General features: G+C 35.0%; 1 protein-coding gene across 3 annotated transcripts in view; it reads left to right on the top strand.

Annotated features, from left to right (window-relative positions):
* Positions 1–21,011, top strand: part of LOC574679 (hemicentin-1) — a 112,338-nt gene that overhangs the window by 20,108 nt on the left and 71,219 nt on the right. For all 3 annotated transcript variants that reach the window (XR_004066343.1, XM_030997535.1, XM_030997536.1), the window contains exons 3-9: positions 3,168–3,290; positions 14,010–14,181; positions 14,772–15,023; positions 15,449–15,706; positions 16,354–16,498; positions 18,301–18,422; positions 19,555–19,703. Coding sequence is in view for 2 of the 3 variants with exons in the window: in XM_030997535.1 (XP_030853395.1) it covers positions 3,168–3,290; positions 14,010–14,181; positions 14,772–15,023; positions 15,449–15,706; positions 16,354–16,498; positions 18,301–18,422; positions 19,555–19,703 (1,221 nt within the window). In the remaining variant the exon portion in view is untranslated. The remainder of the gene's footprint in view (positions 1–3,167; positions 3,291–14,009; positions 14,182–14,771; positions 15,024–15,448; positions 15,707–16,353; positions 16,499–18,300; positions 18,423–19,554; positions 19,704–21,011) is intronic.

Genomic DNA, 21,011 nt, shown 5'->3' on the forward strand with positions numbered 1-21,011 from the left:
CAGGGAGCTGCAGAAGAGGGATCTACAAGGGATGCTCCTTATTGTACACAGACTATCAACAAAAATGTTATTTTCTAGTCGCAATGTAGGTCACATAAATACTCTCGGATCTGTCTCACAGTTTCAGCCTTTTTTTTTGTATGAAATGTTGTCAAGTTTTATTTAGCTTTACCTTGCAATTTCTTTATCTGATTTTTCTCAAAGTTTCACTCCCCTTTCTCTGGAACATATTGGAGTGTAACATGTATCTTACTTTCTTTGTCTCAAAAGGTTCTTTAATCTGTTCTTTCGTTCGTCTTGGAGAGTTTCACCAACCTTTCCTTGTTAATAGCTGTCACTGTTTCCCTCTAGTTTCTTTTACTGATTAGTGTCGAACAGCCTCCTATCTTTCCTCTTTGTGTCTGCTTTGTCTCAAATGTTTCTCATGTTTCTTTCCATAGGTTTGTCTCAAAGTTTACCAATTACTTTTGTCCTGATTTGTCTTTAAAAAAATCCTTTCTGAGTTTCACAATTTTTACTCTAATTTGTCTCAAATTTGCACTTCTTTCCTCTAAAAGATTCACTTGATTATTTCCTGACATTTGCCTCAAGGTTCCCCATTAAACACATGTTCTACCATTAATTGCATATTGTACTTTGTTTAAAAAAACAAACAACAAATGTAAATAGTAACTTGCACTGTACTTGCAAATCCTGACAAGCAAAATACATACAAATTTTAAGGTCCCCTGGTGCCCTTATTAATATTGGGATATAAATGAAATCCTTTTGCTGGGATGGTGTGTATTCCTGAAGACAGCAGCGATCTCCCCTGATTAGCAACAAATCTGTTAATATGGGTGTAGGGCAGGGAACACGATCCACTGGGAGCCCTCTGCTATTATAGGAATGGGCGAAAATAAACAGGCCCAGATACCAGTCCCAGTCCGTCGCTTGCCTCTCTACTCCCTTATTTGATTATACCAGTTAGCATGACCTTTATTTCCACCCTCTTATCCTCCAGTACAGGGTTTGAACAGGGACCATGGGTAGATTTGGTTTAGTTGTAAATGCAGATACACATTTCTGTCTTTATAAAGTTATTTCTGTCATAGCGGCCTTTAAAAAAATGCATTATGAGATTTGATGACTAAGTCACCAAACTTTAATCTATTGTAAAGGCTCTTTATAAAGGCTCCGACCCCTCTTTATCAGGGTCGTGCTATTGCTTATTGAGAAAGAAATCTTTTAAAAACTTTTTGATATGAGTAGTCCTTTGATTGTCAAAGAAAATATGTGTTCAGACATTGGTTTATAAATATATAATAATGATTATGACATTTCAAGATGGAATTCCAAAGGAATTTTGTTTTAAAAGTTTAAAAACAAATTGTTCTGTGCAGTCATATTGAGGATATCATTTGTTAATTTCAATCTGCAAAGAGTAAATTTTAGGAAAGTGAAAAAGGTGAAAAGGAAATTACTTCCTCCGGGATGTTGAATGATCATATCAGATGCCCAAATCTCTTTTAATGTAGAGTTGAATGATTCATGGTTTAATCAATGTGCGGAATCGTCACATGATTAGATAGATAGATTGACGATGCTAGATATCTCACAGATCAGCTAGCCTCACATAACTCACTGTGTCACTGTTTGTGTTGGAATGGATTTAAAAGATTTATTTAAAAAAATGAAATTGGTTCGTGCAGTGTTGTTTTCAGATATATACAGTAGTGTAGTAGGATTACTTCTTCAGGATTTTGAATCAAACATGACCCCTCTTGTTATGCACATTGTGCGTGAATGAATCCGATGACCAGGGTAATATAATATCAGTACAGTGCTCTGAGAGGGTATTCCTTTTTAAGCGCTATATAAATCCAAGTTATTATTTTTTATTATTAATAGTGATGATTGTTAGATGTGTACCAGGTAAAGAACATCATTATTTATTCAGAAGTAGAAGGTGTAAAGTGAAACCCATTTGGCTTGTTATTGAAGAGGGCCATACACTCTCCAGACCAGCTTTTAAAAGAAGTGTCAATGTTTCTTTACTTTGGAGTAGGCAAGAGCATTGTCCCCTAATGTTGCCACCAGCTCCTCATGGATATCTTTTGGCTCCTTGTTCTGGGGCACGTTGCTTAACAACATCCATTGACATAGTCATTTGTTTAACGTCCCAGGTACTCCAATCTCAACAGCTGCTCTAATACCTAAGTGGTGGTGCTGCTATCTTGTCACCTGTAATGGGAAAGATGAAATATTCATACTACACAATTACGTCACCTTAAAGCTGCTCCTTCAGTCAGTAGGGCTAGTTACTTGTTGAATGCCCGTTGTACCTACATGTATAACTACATAGTCAGATATGTCTACACAACATCTTTTCCAATGTTAAATTTGTAATTTGTATTTACAACTGAGTCTGATCTGAGTCTAAGAACTTGTGATTTACATGTCATTTGCTTTGCCAATGCAAAATTATCATTTTGATGAATTATTAAGTAGTGAAGTAGTGAAACTGAATAGGATTTTGGGGGGTTTAAAACTTTCAATTCTCGCTACCCTAAATAGGTACGAAAATCTCGAAATTCGCGAGACGAGGTAATTTTCACTCTCTCGGGTCGTCACTACAACTTCCGGTATAGAGTCCCATCCCGCTGGCGCTAGCGCCTGTGTTCGCTGTGCAGAGTTTTCACGCACGCTAAAATCGATGCCAATCAGTGTAATTTGTACAGATTATAATATGCAATGGAAAGCTTCGGGCAGAATTAGTGACTTTAGCACAAAAGGCCGTTAAACTCTACCGTGAAAGAGAGGGTTGTGATCACGAACGCCTGCACAGGAAGCTGTAATGTCGAAAAGCTATCCCATAATGCAATGCGCGTTTTCAGGATTTTCCCCGGATCTCGGCAGAATCGCTATTTGGGGTAGCGAGAATTGGAAATGTCTCTGCATCATTTTGATGCATGATTTTAGTAGTAATATAATAAGCGGTTGAAAATCAATGTTTTACAATCATCATTCCTTACGATTGGATTTTTACTTTGTCATCATTCGTCATAATTAGTCATGACTAGTTAGGCATCCATATGGAATATATGGTATTTGTATGTAATCAATGAATCATGTTATCCAGGTGATCATACTGAAAGTCCATGCTTTTCCTATCTTATGTATTGCAGGTTGTTTTCGTCATGACTGGGGATTGCGGGAATCAGTCTCACCCAGGGTTCCAAGCCTACGAGCAGATCGCTGCCACCAGCTCGGGTCAAGTCTTCATGCTTAACAAGTCTGATGTAGATCTGGTGAGTAGAAAGCGTTAATTCTTAGTCTGGCTCTCAGGCAAAATGAGTCAGACTAGGGGATGTTTCCACAAAGACCAAGTTCGAATTAAGATTGGACTTAACTATGGGATGGTGTTCATGACACTGTTTGCTCACACCATTTACTGGCATTGGTCTCTCAAGAGACATACAAATCATGGTCACAAATCTACAGAATTTACATTTTCTGATAATTCATTATGGAAGGAAAAATATGCATGAACAGCCTGTCATACATGTAGTTAAATCAAATTGAAAGTCGGTCTAAGTCTTTGTGAAACACTCCTGTGCGGTAGTCAAAGAGTTTAACTGAGTCTGGAGTAAGAAGACTATTTTCTCTCACTGTTTCATCATATAAAATGAGAAGCCAAGAAGAGAAGGGGATGAGAAGGGGATATTTAGGTTTACGGTGATAATTTGTTCATTCTCTAGACTTGTTTGAAATGATGTTCAGTAAAAAGAAGAACAAATCATACTTCCTTGTATTTTGGCTATGAATTAGCCTGCTACATTAGTGTCTAGTTTAGGTAGAAATTGAACTCAGATATACAAATTAACTTCATGTAGCCTAGACATAAAACTATGACCAGTGGTGTGTTTCAAACTTTTAAATTATGGGAATTCAGAGTGCAAATTCCAAGCAGATTACCATGTAAAAAGATAATATCTTTTTGTGATGATAACAAATTATGTTTGGGTGAGGTCCTGTTGAGCAATCATCTTTGACATTTTGGTCGATGTCACGATGTACATGTATTTAAAAACACATGTGGCATCCTGACACATAAGTCGAATGTAATGTAGTTCTCTTGTTGAACCCCATAATTGCCCCTCCTAAAATGAAATGCACATTTTCCCATACATACAAACACCTCTGCAGAAAATTCAAAAACTGTTTCTTTGAACATTTGCACTAGACCTCAACTGACAGTTTTGAGGGAGAGAATGAAAAACATATGGTTTTAACAAACTTTGCTGAAAAATATGTGAACATCTATGTTATGTTATCCATCTGGTATACATCAATCAAACACTGATAAATTGATGTAAAAGGAAGAAGAAAGTAAAGGCAGTCAACAAATTACAAATGACATTAATTTAAGCAAGACATCTCTTTCCTTCTTTGATATGAAGATGTCTCACATTTAGGATTGAAATCAAAGGGAAATTGTTTCAATACTAAACCTTAACTCCTCTTTTAGATGCCATTTAAAGAGAAGGTTGAGTTCTGGGAAGAGGTGAAAAATAATTTGTGAGCGTTATCATTCTTATCATGTAAGTGTGGAAGAGGGCAGGTCCAAGCTATTTGCTTTGTGACGTACGGGACATTCAGAGACTTTAAACAAGAAATAACAATGGATGTCATTATTTATATGGCTATCTTTTAGTATGAGTCTGTGGCTATTATGGGCTAGTTCATTTGTGAAAAGTTTTAGTTCTGACCAATTCATAAATTAATTTTTAATGTAATTAATGTGCTGCGTGACGTACGGGACCAGAGAATTTCTGACTTTTTCAAAAATAAGTTCATCATAAAAGTTCTCTGAATTTATCAAGTTATGAGATTTATGGTAATGATATCCTAATTCATTATGGAATCAAGCATTAATCACAACTATTACCATATTTTTCTGACCTTTCGTTATTATGTAATATACCAAAACATAAATGTGTGCACGTGACGTACGGGACACGTGACGTACGGGACAACTTTTCCCTATGGGAAAATGCATTGAAATGGAGAATTTTCGTCAAAATTTGTTAAATGTGAACAATTTTAACTTAAATCAGTGACAATTAGAGTGTTTTAGAACCCAATTAGATCCTCTGACCATTACTTAATATCATCTGTGTTAATTTATGAGGTAAATCAATACAAATATTACTTTAACAATGAAAACAAATTTAATTAATATTCATACACACTATATTATACCATTTTTTATTCCATTTACCCATCTATCATGTGCAGTCGTGCTGCTTTTTTTTATTTCTTTTATCCATTCCATTCAACATTGCAAAATGTTTTTAAACAATAATTAATGAAGAAGATGAACTTGAACTTGAAAACTTTTATTTAAACTTGTTTGAAACACAGGGCACACTTGGCACATCATATTTTGTCAAAGAACATTTCTTATGTTCCAAGTGTTTGTGAACAAAGATACATTAAAAATATGAAGTATTTTCTTCATAGCTTGTTTGAATTATTTGATAGTAATATCATAGAATTTTGAAGGAATTCAAAGATAATGCTGGACATATTGTCTTTTTTATATCCTTTTATCACAGATTAGAACATGTATATGTTGCTGTCATATATTCAAGAATTTTGATGTACATTAATGTAACCTACATGTTTGTGAAAGATGGATACAAAAATATAAATCTTGAATGTATTTCGTATTGATTAAAACATCTTATTAACACCACCAGATATAAGAAATTAAAACCCTAAACGTTTGTGTGACCTTTTCCACAATTCAAAAGATTAATTTAAAGCAAACTCAACAAAAATGCATGGGTGTAAAAGTGATAAAAATCTTAGGTGGGTGAGAGTGTGAAATACTCAAAAAGGCTATCCTTCCTTAAAAGTTATGATTTAATTTTTAGGAGATCAGAATTCCCGAGCTGGCTTCATAAAATGTACAGTGCATGCTGTAATCCTTTACCATCATATATGACATTTAAATAGAATATATAAAAACCTCACATGGAGAGCTTGATAGCATACATATGCTATTCTTACCTGCAGCATCTATGAGTTGTAAAAGCCAGCTTCTGGTGCATCCACTACCATATAATTTCATTAGACTCATTCCTGGAACTAGTACACTATTATGATTTACATATTTAGCATCCTGCCAATGTTGGAGACATCAACTGGCAAAATACCAAAGTTGATAATACCAGGGGTGTGGCTTGAAGTCTAATTACATTAACAACAATTACATAAAACTACAACAAAAGTACAAACAAGTAAATTCCTAGAAGGGACCCAGTTGGAATGTTCATATATCCCTGTATACAACAAGTTTCCTAACACAGTATATATTCTCCTTTTGGTCATTTCCTTTTTCACATCTCGCATTGGTTTTATATGGGGTTGTCCCGTACGTCACACACTTGTCCCGTACGTCACATTTCTTAATTTGATTATGTAATCAACACAGAATTTTCGAAATTTTTGTTAAACCTATTTTTTGTTAGGTATTCATCTAAATTAGAACTTCCTAGAATATCTTTAAAAAAAAAAATTATTTTCATAATTAAAATTAAACAAATTATGATCTAATTGTGACGTACGGGACATCACACTTTGGAACCTACCTCATTTGCATAATTAATTAATTTTGAAAGTTTTTATATTTTTTTCCTATTTTCTAGCATGATGGTCATCATGTCCTGAGATATTTAATTTTAAACAAATAATTCAAATGAGATACAAAAATAAAAATGTAATGTCCCGTACGTCACGCTAATTAATACAAATCGAAGTTCGTGACCTTGGCACTCTTCGTATTTTGATAATTTTTAATTTTTTTTTATCAGATTCATAAAATTCATAGTTTCAGCTTTAAAATGAGGTATAGTTTGTTAAATATATATAAAGATGAAATTTGACCCCCAGAGGGGACAATAGCTTGGACCTGCCCTTGAACATCAGATAAGACATGTTCCCTGAAAAGCATGGCTCTTCAAATGCCTTCATATTCTAAATATGTCATGTAAAATCGTAAAACTCCGGGGTAGGATTTTTACGCCACGTGTTCGTGTAGTCCCATATACATCTTTCTGTGTACAGTGTTTGTAACTTTACCAAGACTTGGCCTAATTTCTTATCATTTTGATGATTCCAGAACCTTGCAATACACACAAATTCTTATATGCTAGATGATCAACCTTTTCTGGTCGATTCCACACTGTTTCTTTCACAATGCAATCGCATGACCAGAACTCAACTTCATCTTTAACTCCTCTTTTCGATGCAATTTAAGATACTTCTCCAGATGTTAAGATTCAAGCTAGATACCGATCACATGATATGATAGTTTGATAACTCTCAACCGGGGACTTGTAAGGAAATGACTGACTCTGGGTAGATTGCCTGCAAGGACAGAGGCAGATATAAATATCCCCACACGTTTCTTTGTGATGAAACACAAGTTCCTTTTAAGATGCAGTCTTGGATAGTGGATACATCTCTGTCAATAGGGAAACTTGGTTGCCATGGTTATTGTGAAACCCACACCCATGTTCGAGGTGGGGGGGGGGGGTAAAATGATTTATTATTTAAGATTTATTTGAGGTTTGAATGGTCCTTCAGTACATGTTCTTGGCTAATGTTATTAACATAATATTGAGATTAAAATGAATCAATTTTTCACTGAACCTTTGGTTGTTGAAAAAGATCAACATTTATTCTATTTCAAATATATTCATAATAAATATGTCATTTGAATGAAAAGGAAAACTAGAAGACAGTGGCATAGTCCAGACTCTGAGGCCTTGAAGGGCATTGATCTTACAAGGTGGATGAACATGACCATTGGTTTGGATGTTGGAGAGGGTTCGATCATCCTCTTTACATTTTACTTCCCCCTCCCTTTCTTTCCCTTCTCTTTCCTTCTCATTTCATTTTCGCCATTTGGGGTGTGGGTATGTGTATTGGGGGGGGGGGAGACATTTACTTTGTAGTGATAGACATTCAGTTTTTGTGCATAACTCTAGTTTATTAAAGTTCTAGATTAAATATGTGTTGAATATGACAAACTTACATCTTGTATTCGTAAAGATTATGAGAGGTATATGTCCAAGCCAGGAATATATTTTGTCCTGTGTTCCTTCAATAGTATAGAGTATTTTCTGTCCTCATTCCTCCTCCCTTTGAATATTTTGAGTGAAGACAGCAAAGAAATGTCCACCTCTGAAACACTTGTTACAGATTGGAGAGGTGAGATCCATATCGTTAGCACTGTACAGTGTCCTTGTTATTTTGAAATATAGGCCTGCAGTCTTATTTTCGGAAGTCTTAAAAATGATTAGATACTTCATTGCATGGTTCTCTCAATTACCTCCATGTAGGTCTTGAGTTATGACCACACACAAGTTTGTTCAAAATCTGATTTGTTTTCAGTTCCATAGTTGTTTAATATGCATTGGAAAATGGATTCTGTGCTAGCTAAATTGAAAGTGACACCTGACAGAGTCTGAAGAAACAAATTTATTCCAACAATAACAAATATGGTAGAGGAATGGCATACATCACAAAGCAGGTGATGAATTAAACATGACATTCACCTTAACAACAATTTCAACTCTTACAGAAAAAAACTGAAAAAATGTGGAAATTGGACAATTGGTTTCTTAGTAATATTAACCACAGACATAAAAAAATGAATGGTATAATTTGAAGACTAAACTTTGCATTTATGATACCTTCTGATTCTTTGTGGTACGATGATTCAATAATGGTGGAACGGATGTGTTTGTTAAATATTATGAATCAATTTATTCTGGATTTGTTCTGATCAGAAAGAAAATATGAGTACAATGATTGCTAGCCACATTGAAATTGATGACAGAAAAAGTTGGATCTACTCTTTAACTCTTTGTTTGCTTTGTTCGCCGATTTGCACGGACGTAGGCGTGCCAACTTCGCATTTTTGCACAGATGTATACGAGTCAATTAGACATTCATAATACCGCTCGCAGTGTGTAGCCACGCGTTGCGTTTACTATTGTTTACATTGTATACATCGCACACTTTCCGGTAAACTGTTTTTCTTCATAGTGTTACATTCGAAATTACCGTGTATTTAGCGGTTTTCTTTGGATTTTTTTTACTGATGTTACGATGGCACCTGCTGGAAAACGTCAACGTGTGTTTAGTGTAGAGGAGGCTCGAGATCTTGTTACTATGGAAGCATGGAGCATGGACTCTGATTCCGACGAATCGAGCAGTGACGAAGACTCTAGTGATAAAAGTGTTCCCTGAGAGTAGACTGATAGAATAAGAATGAATAAAAATTAATGAAAGAGCTAGAGATGACAGCAAGAAAGAGAGTAGACTGATAGAATAAGAATGAATAAAAAAAATGAAAGAAGGAGATAGAGATGACAGCAAGAAAGAGAGTAGACAGTGATAGAATAAGAATGAATAAAAATAATGAAAGAAAGAGATAGAGATGACAGCAAGAAAGAGAGTAGACTGATAGAATAAGAATGAATAAAAATTAATGAAAGAGCTAGAGATGACAGCAAGAAAGAGAGTAGACAGTGATAGAATAAGAATGAATAAAACTAATGAAAGAAAGATGTATCCTGTCTTGCCGTCATCTTTATATCTTTCTTTTATTATCTTTATTCATTCTTATGCTATCAGTGTTTACTCTCTTTCTTTCCGTCATCTCTATCTTATTATTATTATCATTTTCCTATCTATATGTACCCTATGTCTTGCCGTCATCTGTATATCTTTTTCTTATTATCTTTATTCATTATTATGCTATGAGTGTAATACTCTCTTTCTTGCCGTCATCTCTATCTCATTATTATTATCATTTTCCTATCTATATGTACCCTATGTCTTGCCGTCATCTCTATATCTTTCTCTTATTATCTTTATTCATTCTTATGCTATCAGTGTTTACTCTCTTTCTTTCCGTCATCTCTATCTTATTATTATTATCATTTTCCTATCTATAATTATGTACCCTATGTCTTGCCGTCATCTCTATATCTTTCTCTTATTATCTTTATTCATTCTTATGCTATCAGTGTTTACTCTCTTTCTTGCCGTCATCTCTATCTTATTATTATTATCATTTTCCTATCTATATGTACCCTATGTCTTGCCGTCATCTGTATATCTTTCTCTTATTATCTTTATTCATTCTTATGCTATCAGTGTTTACTCTCTTTCTTGCCGTCATCTCTATCTTATTATTATTATTATTTTCCTATCAATATGTATCCTATGTCTTGCCGTCATCTCTATATATTTCTCTTATTATCTTTATTCATTCTTGTGCTATCAGTGTTTACTCTCTTTCTTTCCGTCATCTCTATCTTTTTATTATTATCATTTTCCTATCTATATGTACCCTATGTCTTGCCGTCATCTCTATATCTTTCTCTTATTATCTTTATTCATTCTTATGCTATCAGTGTTTACTCTCTTTCTTTCCGTCATCTCTATCTTATTATTATTATCATTTTCCTATCTATATGTACCCTATGTCTTGCCGTCATCTCTATATCTTTCTCTTATTATCTTTATTCATTCTTATGCTATCAGTGTTTACTCTCTTTCTTTCCGTCATCTCTATCTCATTATTATTGTTATTTTCGTATCAATATGTATCCTGTCTTGCCGTCATCTTTATCTCTTTCTCTTATAATCTTTATTCACAGTAAAGTCCTTTCATTTCATATCACTATTTCTCTCTCATAATGTCTCTCACGTCCGTTCTCCATATTTTATTCATTGCATACTCCACTCGTCAATCATTTCTGATAATAAGCTCTCTCACAATAAAGTAAATGGAAAACAATGCAATATAGTTTATATTTTAAGATTGATTCATTCTTTCTTTGTATATCTATGGCTGTGATAAATGTACTTGAAATCAATTTTATTGAGGGGTAAAGAAGGTGAGAGAACAGATGCGGTGAACATTCATAATGAGACATTTCAATAAGATGCTGATTATGTCATGTATATCACATATAATATATTATGCCTATACCATTTTTACATGCTCATACCAGTGGGCAAAATCAATAACATTCTCTTATTTCTTATTGACTTATCATGGCACAACAAAGAAAAACATCCCCACGACGTCCCTTTTCATGCCCCGCTAAACCGGACATTGACAATAACCTGGGGTAATAGGGATTTCAATGGGCAGATTAGCCCATTGTCAAGGGTGGCTGAGCGGGGTACTTTCAAGTCTCTCCCTATTGAACTTCTTTTCTTCAACAACCTAAATACTAACCTTCTGAATTGTTAGAATACTTGAGCAAGGTATGTAAAGAAAGGTAAGAAGTCCACCTTTCTAATAGATTCGATTTGAAGATGTCTTATCATTGCTAAATAAGAAATTCTAGAGGGATAAAAAACTGCCGTAAATAAGAAAAATTAAACATTATATAATTATGATTATTATAAAAATGATAATTCAAAATATAACAAATGACGGTTCATCGAAAAGCACGTTTTCCGGTCTACAACTTTGCTGCACAATATTTTTCATCATGATCATCCAGTGAAGAGTTATAGCCTCTTGATTCAGCAGAGTCAATAAAGATTCCCTCGAAATGTGTGACCCTAAAAGAATGTGGCACAGGGGGGTTTTTTAAGTGGCGCATAAAGAGTTAAGTGGTATTTTGTCCCCATTCAATATTAGCAATATTGATGGATGATTTGAAAGGACTACCACAGTTTTTAGTAAATCCAAAATTTGTAAAGATTAAAATCCCATTGCTAATATAGAGATATACAAGCCACATTTTATCATTTTATTATTTGTTTTCTTCACATAGCCAATTCTCTGAGTCCCAGGTAAATATTACTGTTTGCTTTCAAAATGGTAGTCCACTGTGCTATCAAGTCGGTGCCTTTCTATCACGCTGCCGTTCAGGGAAACAGTGATTTCCTGCTAATTATACGAAAGGAAATTGTGAGAGACTTGAGGGACTACAAAGATTAATAAATGAAAGTAAAGATAATGAGGAAAGAAGGGGGTTCCTCCATGACTTGCCTACAAGACAGGTGGATTATAATCTCATTGTTTTCAGTTTGAATAGAGCCTTGCTTGATGATGCAATTTAAGAAGGTATAGCTTTAATTTGACTTGCATATATATGTACATACATGTTGTATGTGAGAATGAATTGATACTGATGGTAATGTATGAGAAACTTCAACTCATACTTACTTTTTATTACAGTCTCGAGTTCACTCCATGTTAATATTGATACAATGATATATTCAGCAGCATACAACAATTTAACTCAGAGATGAAATTTAGAAACAGCCTTCGAAGGAAATATAGAAAATATGAAATAAAGCAAGAAATTCTAACTTCGTACTGTAAAGGCATCAAATGAACCCAAAGGTATTTTGCATACTATGTAAACTTTAGACCATTTTAAAGAGAATATTTTAAACCATTAGATTTCCTTTGAAAATTGAATTGATGCGAATGGAATTGGGAAAATTGTCATAGAAGAAGAGTATTCCAAACACATGTGTTTCTATTTCTTTTGTAAAAAGCAGTCCTGAATTGTTTGAACCTATGAAGGTTTAGAAGGTCATAGGAAGATCTTCTATGGAATGCAGTTAGAGCAGTGTAAAGATGATGTATATTGATCTTGATATTCTGATCGGGATCGTAGACAGTAGGAAGCTCATCTTCTATAAATACTTCAGTCTGGGTAAATGTCAAAGGATAAGGGAGGAGTGAAGGAGAGTACCCCACCCCTCCCCTACTTTGTGAATGTGCCATTTAAAGCGCCCCACTGCACTACTTATACATGTAGCTACTTGCGCCCTATATAGCAAACAATGTCTAAGCGATGACCGTTGGTCCCCCATGGTCCCCTTTTCCTTATGTTAATTGAGAGCTGATTTGATGAGATAACTACCTATCAGTGACCATACAGGGAGGTCTAATCCCTCCTGGCCAAACTACCGGTAGTGTAGATGGCTTTAAAGCTCATCTTGAGTTATGGTAACTGAATTTCATAGTTACTATAGGCTTTTGGCCAGTAAAGCTTTTTTCACATTTGCATGTATGTACAGTACCACTTGTTAGTTATACATGCAGTAATCACTCCTAAAATGAACTGGTAGCTCAGTTTAATATATCATTCTTTGCTCATTTCCCAGCTACCGGTATTATGGTATGTATTTTGCACCAAAATTATTTTGCAGATCTTATTTTAGTCAAAAACATTCAGTGTAAGATTCTTATGAATGTATGAAAGGTTATTTCATTCATATTGTTATGTGGACCTACCATTTTCAAGAGACTTGAAGGTTAAAGTTCAACAGTTTATAGTTACCAGTGTTCATATACTTGAAATACCCTTGTCACAATGAAGATACTTATAGAGATACATCTACATGTCTACCATTCTGTATGGGAAGCATCCCTGTCTCAATGAAGACCATTGTGTGGAAACATGGAAGCCATGTGTCTAGGTGTTTGTCCTCCTAATTCAACAGTGGTATTTTGCCTTTATAAACTTAATCAGTAGATAAAATAGCAATTATTTCAATATATGATCAAAACTTAAATGAGATAAAAGACTAAGAAAATGCATTTTAGTGCTTAGAACCTATATTTATTGTAGTGTGTAATACATGTAATCATCTTTTGTACAATGTACATGTCATTTTTAGAAGGAAATTTTATTGCACCTTATGATATCATGACTTCAGTCACATATTTTAATACAGTACTAAAACTACTAATATGTACAGTATGTATTTATTGGTATGCATTGAGGTGATCAAGGATCAGTACCTTTCCCAAAGGACACATGTGGACGGCTTGCAAACTTCCATGTTATCTGTGTATCTGACACATTCAAGGACACTAACAGTTTACCAACCGATGAGTAGTGTAGCTCCATATCTATAATGCTGACAAATATTGAACCCCTTTTCATTTCTGTCCTTTCCTGCAGGTGTTGCGATTTGTTGAAATATCTCTGCAATCTCGCAAGGTCAACCTGCTGTCAACCGACTATGAGCATGGGGCCACTCAAGTGCATCAGGTTCCGATAGACACCAGGATCAACCAGATCACCATCTCTGTCAGTGGTGATAGTAGGAACGTCACTTTTAGAGATCCTAGGGGTAAGTCCATATCCTCCTTGAGCTGCTTGCTTGAGACAAAGATAGTACCTCCTTTCATAATTTGGCTTCTGGTAATGAATTTGATAATGCAGATGATGATAATGATGATGAATGGTGATGATGATGATGATGATGATGGGGGTGGTAGTGATGATGAAAATAACAAGAGGAATTGTGTCCAGAATTTGTATTTGTTTCACTTCCTTACATTGTTTGCATTTTGCCTTCCTTCATCCTTTTCTCTAAGACTTCCATAACTGAGCTCTTTAAATAAAAGAGGCTACATTGGTTTTACCTTTTTGCTTTAAAATTTGAAAGAAAGAAGAAATTTGACCGATTGTGATCCTAACAAAATATTTTTACGCCAACAATATTTAATGGGATGTGCTGCCCACACAACCCCACAGTATGGAAGGGGTTACAGTTATGTCTACTACATGTATTTCAAGATTCAGAGTTAACTCTGCTGTAGGTGTGAGATGTTATGTATTTAGTTCTGTTTATTTTTTAATTTCAGTTACTGTATATATGTTTTCACTCCCTTTGTGGTGCAAAATAAAACAATGATTTCCTTTGTCCTTCTTTTGCAGGTAGAGACATACCATTGATAAATTCACAAAGATATAACGGTGGACAGCAGTATTTAGAGGAATTATTAACTTTAGAAAATGTGTATGTAGTTGGAATGGTTGAGCCGTCTCCGGGCACCTATGAGCTGATAACAAACTCTAGAGAGGAACATACGGTGCGTGTTACAGCCATTAGTCTTCTGGATTTCGCCTTTGGATTCGCTAGGAACCCCACGTCGGACCTAAACAACACCTTCCATAGACCCATCAGAGGTAGGTCCACTTTTTGAAAGTTTTTTGTATCCTGTAATTTATGTGACTTGATATTTGATTCACTTAAAACTAATAAAATTTAATTACATTAAGTTTGTCAAGCATTATAATATAAGAGACAAATATATATTAAGATTGGGATTTTACACTGATTTTCTAGAAGACTTTGAAAACAAAGCATCTGTCAGTGGACACTGCTGGAAGGGCAAAAATGAAATCATTTCACAACTCCTCTTTTAGGAGTCTTCCAGGTTCAAGCATATAAGGGTTTTTCTGCAATGGCTTGCTTTGGTTGGAGAGAGAGAGAGAGAGAGAGATACAGTCATTTATTCTATAAATGCCAGATAATGACATGCCTTTGTTAAGATATTATGTGTTTATTTCAGTACCATACATACATACACTTCTTTTTCTACCTTTTTCAGGTGTTCCTTCTAACTTGATGATCGAGGCCCTTCATCTGAATCCTCCAGGAATCCTGGAGAAGGTGGAGTTCTTGAACCTGAGGGGTGAGACCATCTTTGAGACGCGCCTTACTCAGAGCACAGAGAATCCAGACCTTTACATTGCCCCTCGCACCATCCCACCTGATAGCTACTTCCACATCAGGGTATCGGGTATCGACAGCATGAACTTCAGGTTCCAGCGACTCTCCAAAGCAGCTATCAGTCCTCTTATACCAGGTTAGTGAATCGTGTCTTGTTTAATGGTGATCCAACATGAACTCTGACATTAACTCCATGCTTTATTTTGTCAAAGAAAAGAAATATGCAAGAAGAGGTGTAACATGCTCATGTTTGAAAGCCTTCTTTACAATCCTTGTTGTAATGTTCTGAATACACTGCAGATTTTTTTGTATCTGAGTCTGGAAGGTTTTCCTGACATGTACTCACATTTCTGTAGTCTGCATGTTGGTCATAAAAACCAAGTAAACCTTTAACGAGTAGCTTATTCAATATAATCAAAAACTTGAACTTCAGCAATATGACAGCAGGAGTGTAACTGTGAGAAAAACAAGTTTTACCCAATGAAGACTTGTCTCATTATAGATTCATGAGCTTTAGACCTTGTGGATGATTAGGTATGAAACAAACAACTTATTTAATAAAGTTTCCTCCTGCTCCAATGAAGAGCACCTATTTTTATGAAGAGATCATGGCTCAAGGCAAAACCTAATCATCGTAAATGTTTCATCCTCTCAATTAAATAATATCCAGTTCCTTGATGAAGTCTGCTTCTGTGCAGAGTGGAATAAAATGTTTTCCTCTAGACCATGTAGATCATGTGATAGACTCATTTATCGTTATTTTGTAATCTTGAATATCTTTAGACCCCCCAACAACCTTCATGCCGAGAAGGACACCAGGTTATTATGGAATGGATGCTATATTGACCTGTGATGTTGAGAGTATGATACCATTCACCGTCCGGTGGATGAGAAGGGGAACTCCCCTAGATGGACCTATTGAATTCAGGTAGGTGATTCCTCAGAGCTTATACATGTAGATATTTCAGGATGGTAACTTAGAAAAATAGTTTAATGTTTGTCATATAAATGTTCTTTTTGGACATATCTGAAAGAAAGTTTAGCTAACATTACACCTAGTCAAGATGGTACATGCATTTACCAGCTCCATATCCTGACGATCTAATTCTACCTCTTTGTGGTAAAATACTGATTTCCAACAATTATGCAATTTGCATTCCGGACGCGTCTTTTTTTTTTATGCCTCTACATTTGACTAAGCTACCTAGCATAAACAAATTAAATTTATACTTCAATCAAACCAACGTGGCCGACACCAGACCAACTACAGATGAACACACATTTACATTACCCCCAATGGCCAAAAACGGGCAGTGTGGATTGGGTTTTGAGTTGGTTTGGTAGTGTGACAAGGGTATTTACGCATGTTTCACATATTCATTGTTAGGAAACAAGGAATATTACAGATATACATGTAGCTCTAAAATTGTAAATATGGTCTTATAGCTATTTAAAAATTTGATCTTACATGTGTAATACACTGTTGGTCATAATGGTGGAATAATTATTTTTACCCCAGTTTAGGGAAGGATTTTTTTTAATTATTTATTTCTAATAGATCTAGATAATGGCATACATTCGCAGATTTTATTGAATATTAATTTGCGAGTGTTTGTTTTGCGTGACTGCTAAATCTTATGTGTGCTACTATGCTAATCAGCTAGGGAACCTACGTCCTTAAATCAAAATTGACAGTAATGAGGATTAATGCCTCACAAAAGGGCACTAAAAAAGCTAATCGATACGATTTTTATCCTGGGGCCTCACAGTAACGAGGCCATTGCTTAGCCCCTGAATCATGACTGTACGCAATGTTTGCTAGGGTACGCGGCCTCTTCCACAAATCCCCCAAAACGAAGAAAATGCAATAAATTGTCAAAAATTCATTGCATTTTCCCCCGGCCCCCAACAGGAAAAATTCCTCTGTGTGGCCATGCCTTGAACCATAATGCATGGCCCTACAGAGGAATTTTTCCTGTTGGGGGCCGGGGGAAAATGCAATGAATTTTTGACAATTTATTGCATTTTTTCGTTTTTGGGGGATTTGTCGAAGGGGCCGCGTACCCTAGCAAACACTGCGTACAGTCATGATTCAGGGGCTAAGCAATGGCCTCGTTACTGTGAGGCCCCAGGATAAAAATCGTGTCGATCAGCTATATATTAGTGCCCTTTTGTGAGGCATTAATCCTCATTACTGTCAATTATGACTGAAGGACGTAGGTCCCTTAACTGATTAGCATAGTAGCACACATAAGATTAACAGTCACGCAAAACAAACACTCGCAAATTAATATTCAATAAAATCTGAGAATGTATGCCATTATCTAGATCTATTAGAATTTTTTTTTTTTTTTAAATCCTTCCCTAAACTGGGGTAAAAATAAATATTCCACCATTATGACCAACAGTGTACTTTGCACTTTTGTGTGAATCACATTTATGTATAGGTCATTGTTAAATGCAATAACCAATAGTGAATTGACCAAAAATATTACCTCAAATATTGTGTCACTGCAGGTGTGCCTCTGTCATGAATCTACATTAAAAAATTACTGAATATTAATTATGTAAAACAAGGTCTAGTGTTAAAACCATTAGTAATGGTATATTTGTAGAGCACTTATAGACATTTGTATTAAGCGCTATATAAAAATTAAATATTATTATTATTATTATTATAAAGACTATTCTAAATTTTCTTATTTATCTACCTGTCTGGTCTGTTTACAGCGAAACTGGTAGCGCAACTTGGACTATAAAGAACTCTGATAGCCGAATAGAAGGGGTGTACTCCTGTATAGCAGAAAATGAAGAAGGAAGTGCCCGATCAGAGACATACCTCGATATCACAGGTATCACACACTGTCATCCTTGAACCCTAAACTGTCCTTTCGTTACAGTCATGGATACAGTTTGTCCTCTCTGGTTTTCTTTTCCATCATGTATTAAAATAAAAATCTGTCCATGTATAGTGACAGTGGCATGTTTATCCAAACTCTTAGAAACCGGCAGAGTCCATTCTTTTTCCTTGATTTTGGGAATCCAATTGCTAATTGTTCAGTTGACGAAAAGCCATTAAGGATGAGTTAGAAGTAATACACCATGGTCCCAAATGAAAAAGGTGGGGGTTCTAGTGCACTGTATGGAAGGCTGATATGACTTTTTCTTTTATTCATCTTAAATGCTCTTACGTTTCAGTTAATGCACTTTTTAATGTATCCCCCCTCCCCTTCCCTTCTTCCTTTTTTTTTTTTTTTGGTGTTTAGATTCTCTCGGCTTTCCTCTTCCCTTTTTCTTTTCTCAACAATACAGTGTATAATTTTTAAGGGGTTGACCTTCATAAGGCTAATTGCCCTTTTTGTTAACCCCACATTCCCATAAAATTTTGTTTGCTCCTTCCCTTTGTATTTTTCTTGTAATCGATCTTTTATCTGTATACCATGTTTGTATGTTTTAATGTTTTTATGGAGAATGAAATAAATGAAATGAAATGAAAAATTATACATTAAGACTCAGTATTGTAACATTCCAGGGGAACATTGTATTATTTAATGTCCTCCATTTCATTATAGTTTTGCCTTTAAAATTCTCAATTTTGAGTCTTGTTCTGTATACATGTACTATGAGTATCAAATAGCTTACCTTGAACTTGAGATCCATGCTCTCTCATCCTGTATGTAATTTAGTTTAGTTTTGTTTAGTATGCATTGATACCCTTTTAGAATAAATGAAGTACCAGTTTCATTACTTAATATGTATAGATTTAATGACTGGGCGAAGCTGAGGATTGAAATAGGTGATACAAATGTTCCAATTTTGTTTTTGAGTTTCTGATGGTATAACTCGATTATTGAATAAACATTTTTTAAAACTTGTATTAAAGAGAACTGTTGCTGGGCTAATGCCATGAATGTCCCTGGATGGTGTGTGCGCTTTATAAGTTTACACTATTAATGAATTTGAACGATTTCTTTGTGATTACAGAACCACCCCCAGTGATTGCCAGACCTTACAACACATCAGTCCTACCTGGTAGCGATGGTGTCATGTCATGTTTCATCTCCAGCACTGTAGAGTATAACATAACATGGGATAAACCAAATACATTGGTGTCGCTACAAGGCCACAACAGAGTAAGTTTAGATATGTTCGTACCAAACCGTCACAGTTTTAACCTTTTAGTTTGCAAATCCTCAAAGTTACAAAAAAAGATCCACTATTAAATATTGATGATGTTCCACTCAGGACTGAAACAATGAGTAATCAAATTTTAAACTATAAGCCGGGAAAGGATTCATTTAGAATTACAAGGTGACGTAACCTCAAAGTTAATTGCATCGGCACGGCACATACCTTTAGGAATTGAGTATCTTTGCCTCAGATTCTAAAAAGAAATCCTGGAGTTAGCTCATGCTGCAATCATAATTATAAACCTTTAGGTCAGTTAGGAATCCCATGACCTATCGCCTGTCTGATTATCAAGATATTTAGGATTGGAATTAGAAATGTCAAAAACCATTTGCAAAACAGTTTTGAATAACACTACAGTCTATTGGGGAAATGAGTATGGTAAAACCTGTCGCTCAAAGATTTTTACTTTTGCGAAGCACTTCATGATCATTTTGAAGCTCAATTTGTTTATTATAGAGCTTCAATATTATACCATATCACAAACACTTAAAACATGTAGGCCATGCATCTCAGATTTGTAAAACTGTAAACATTGTTAAACAACGTCTTTGAATATGAACCCCTTGCTGCTTGTAGTTTTGTGCTAACCTGAAGATTGCTTGTAAACTTAAGTTTTCTAATAAAGGACGAGTGCATCTGCACAATCCTTAACTATAAAATAAATGCAATTTCTAACCACGACCCAAACTTAAAGTTAATGGATTGTTATATGAACCTATCTTATCTAAAATGTTAACCACTGGAGGTCATAATGACTTATGGATGTGCATATGGTGGAACAAAAGAGAGACAAATCCAATTTATCAACTTTACTGCATTGTAAAGTGTATCATCACATATAAAACATTGAAAAACAAAAACAATGTGAAAAAACATTTAAATACATGGTGTTGAAGTTTTCAACAGTGTCAGTTCTCTATCGAATCGATACGTTGTAGTCTGTAGGTCATAGTGAGGTATGTAGAGTGTATCATCAAATAGAAGACAGTGAGAGAAAAAAATAGGTAGTATAAGGTTTCCAATCTTGAGAGTAAGCCTATCTATCTTGTCTATAACCTTTAGGTCGCAGTGACGCATGAATGTGCATGTTATGTCAAAAATGAGAGATTTCTTAGAAATAGCATTGTAGAGTTTATCATCACATGGCAAAACAGGTAGTGTAGTTGAAATTCACAACAGTGAAGTTATCTTTCTTATATTCTCGTAGCATTTTTTTGTAGCATTGTAGAGTATTATCATCATTTATCATC

Source organism: Strongylocentrotus purpuratus, unplaced genomic scaffold (genome assembly GCF_000002235.5).
Source record: "Strongylocentrotus purpuratus isolate Spur 01 unplaced genomic scaffold, Spur_5.0 spur5_scaffold_4, whole genome shotgun sequence".
Classification (NCBI taxonomy): Eukaryota; Metazoa; Echinodermata; class Echinoidea; order Camarodonta; family Strongylocentrotidae; genus Strongylocentrotus; species Strongylocentrotus purpuratus.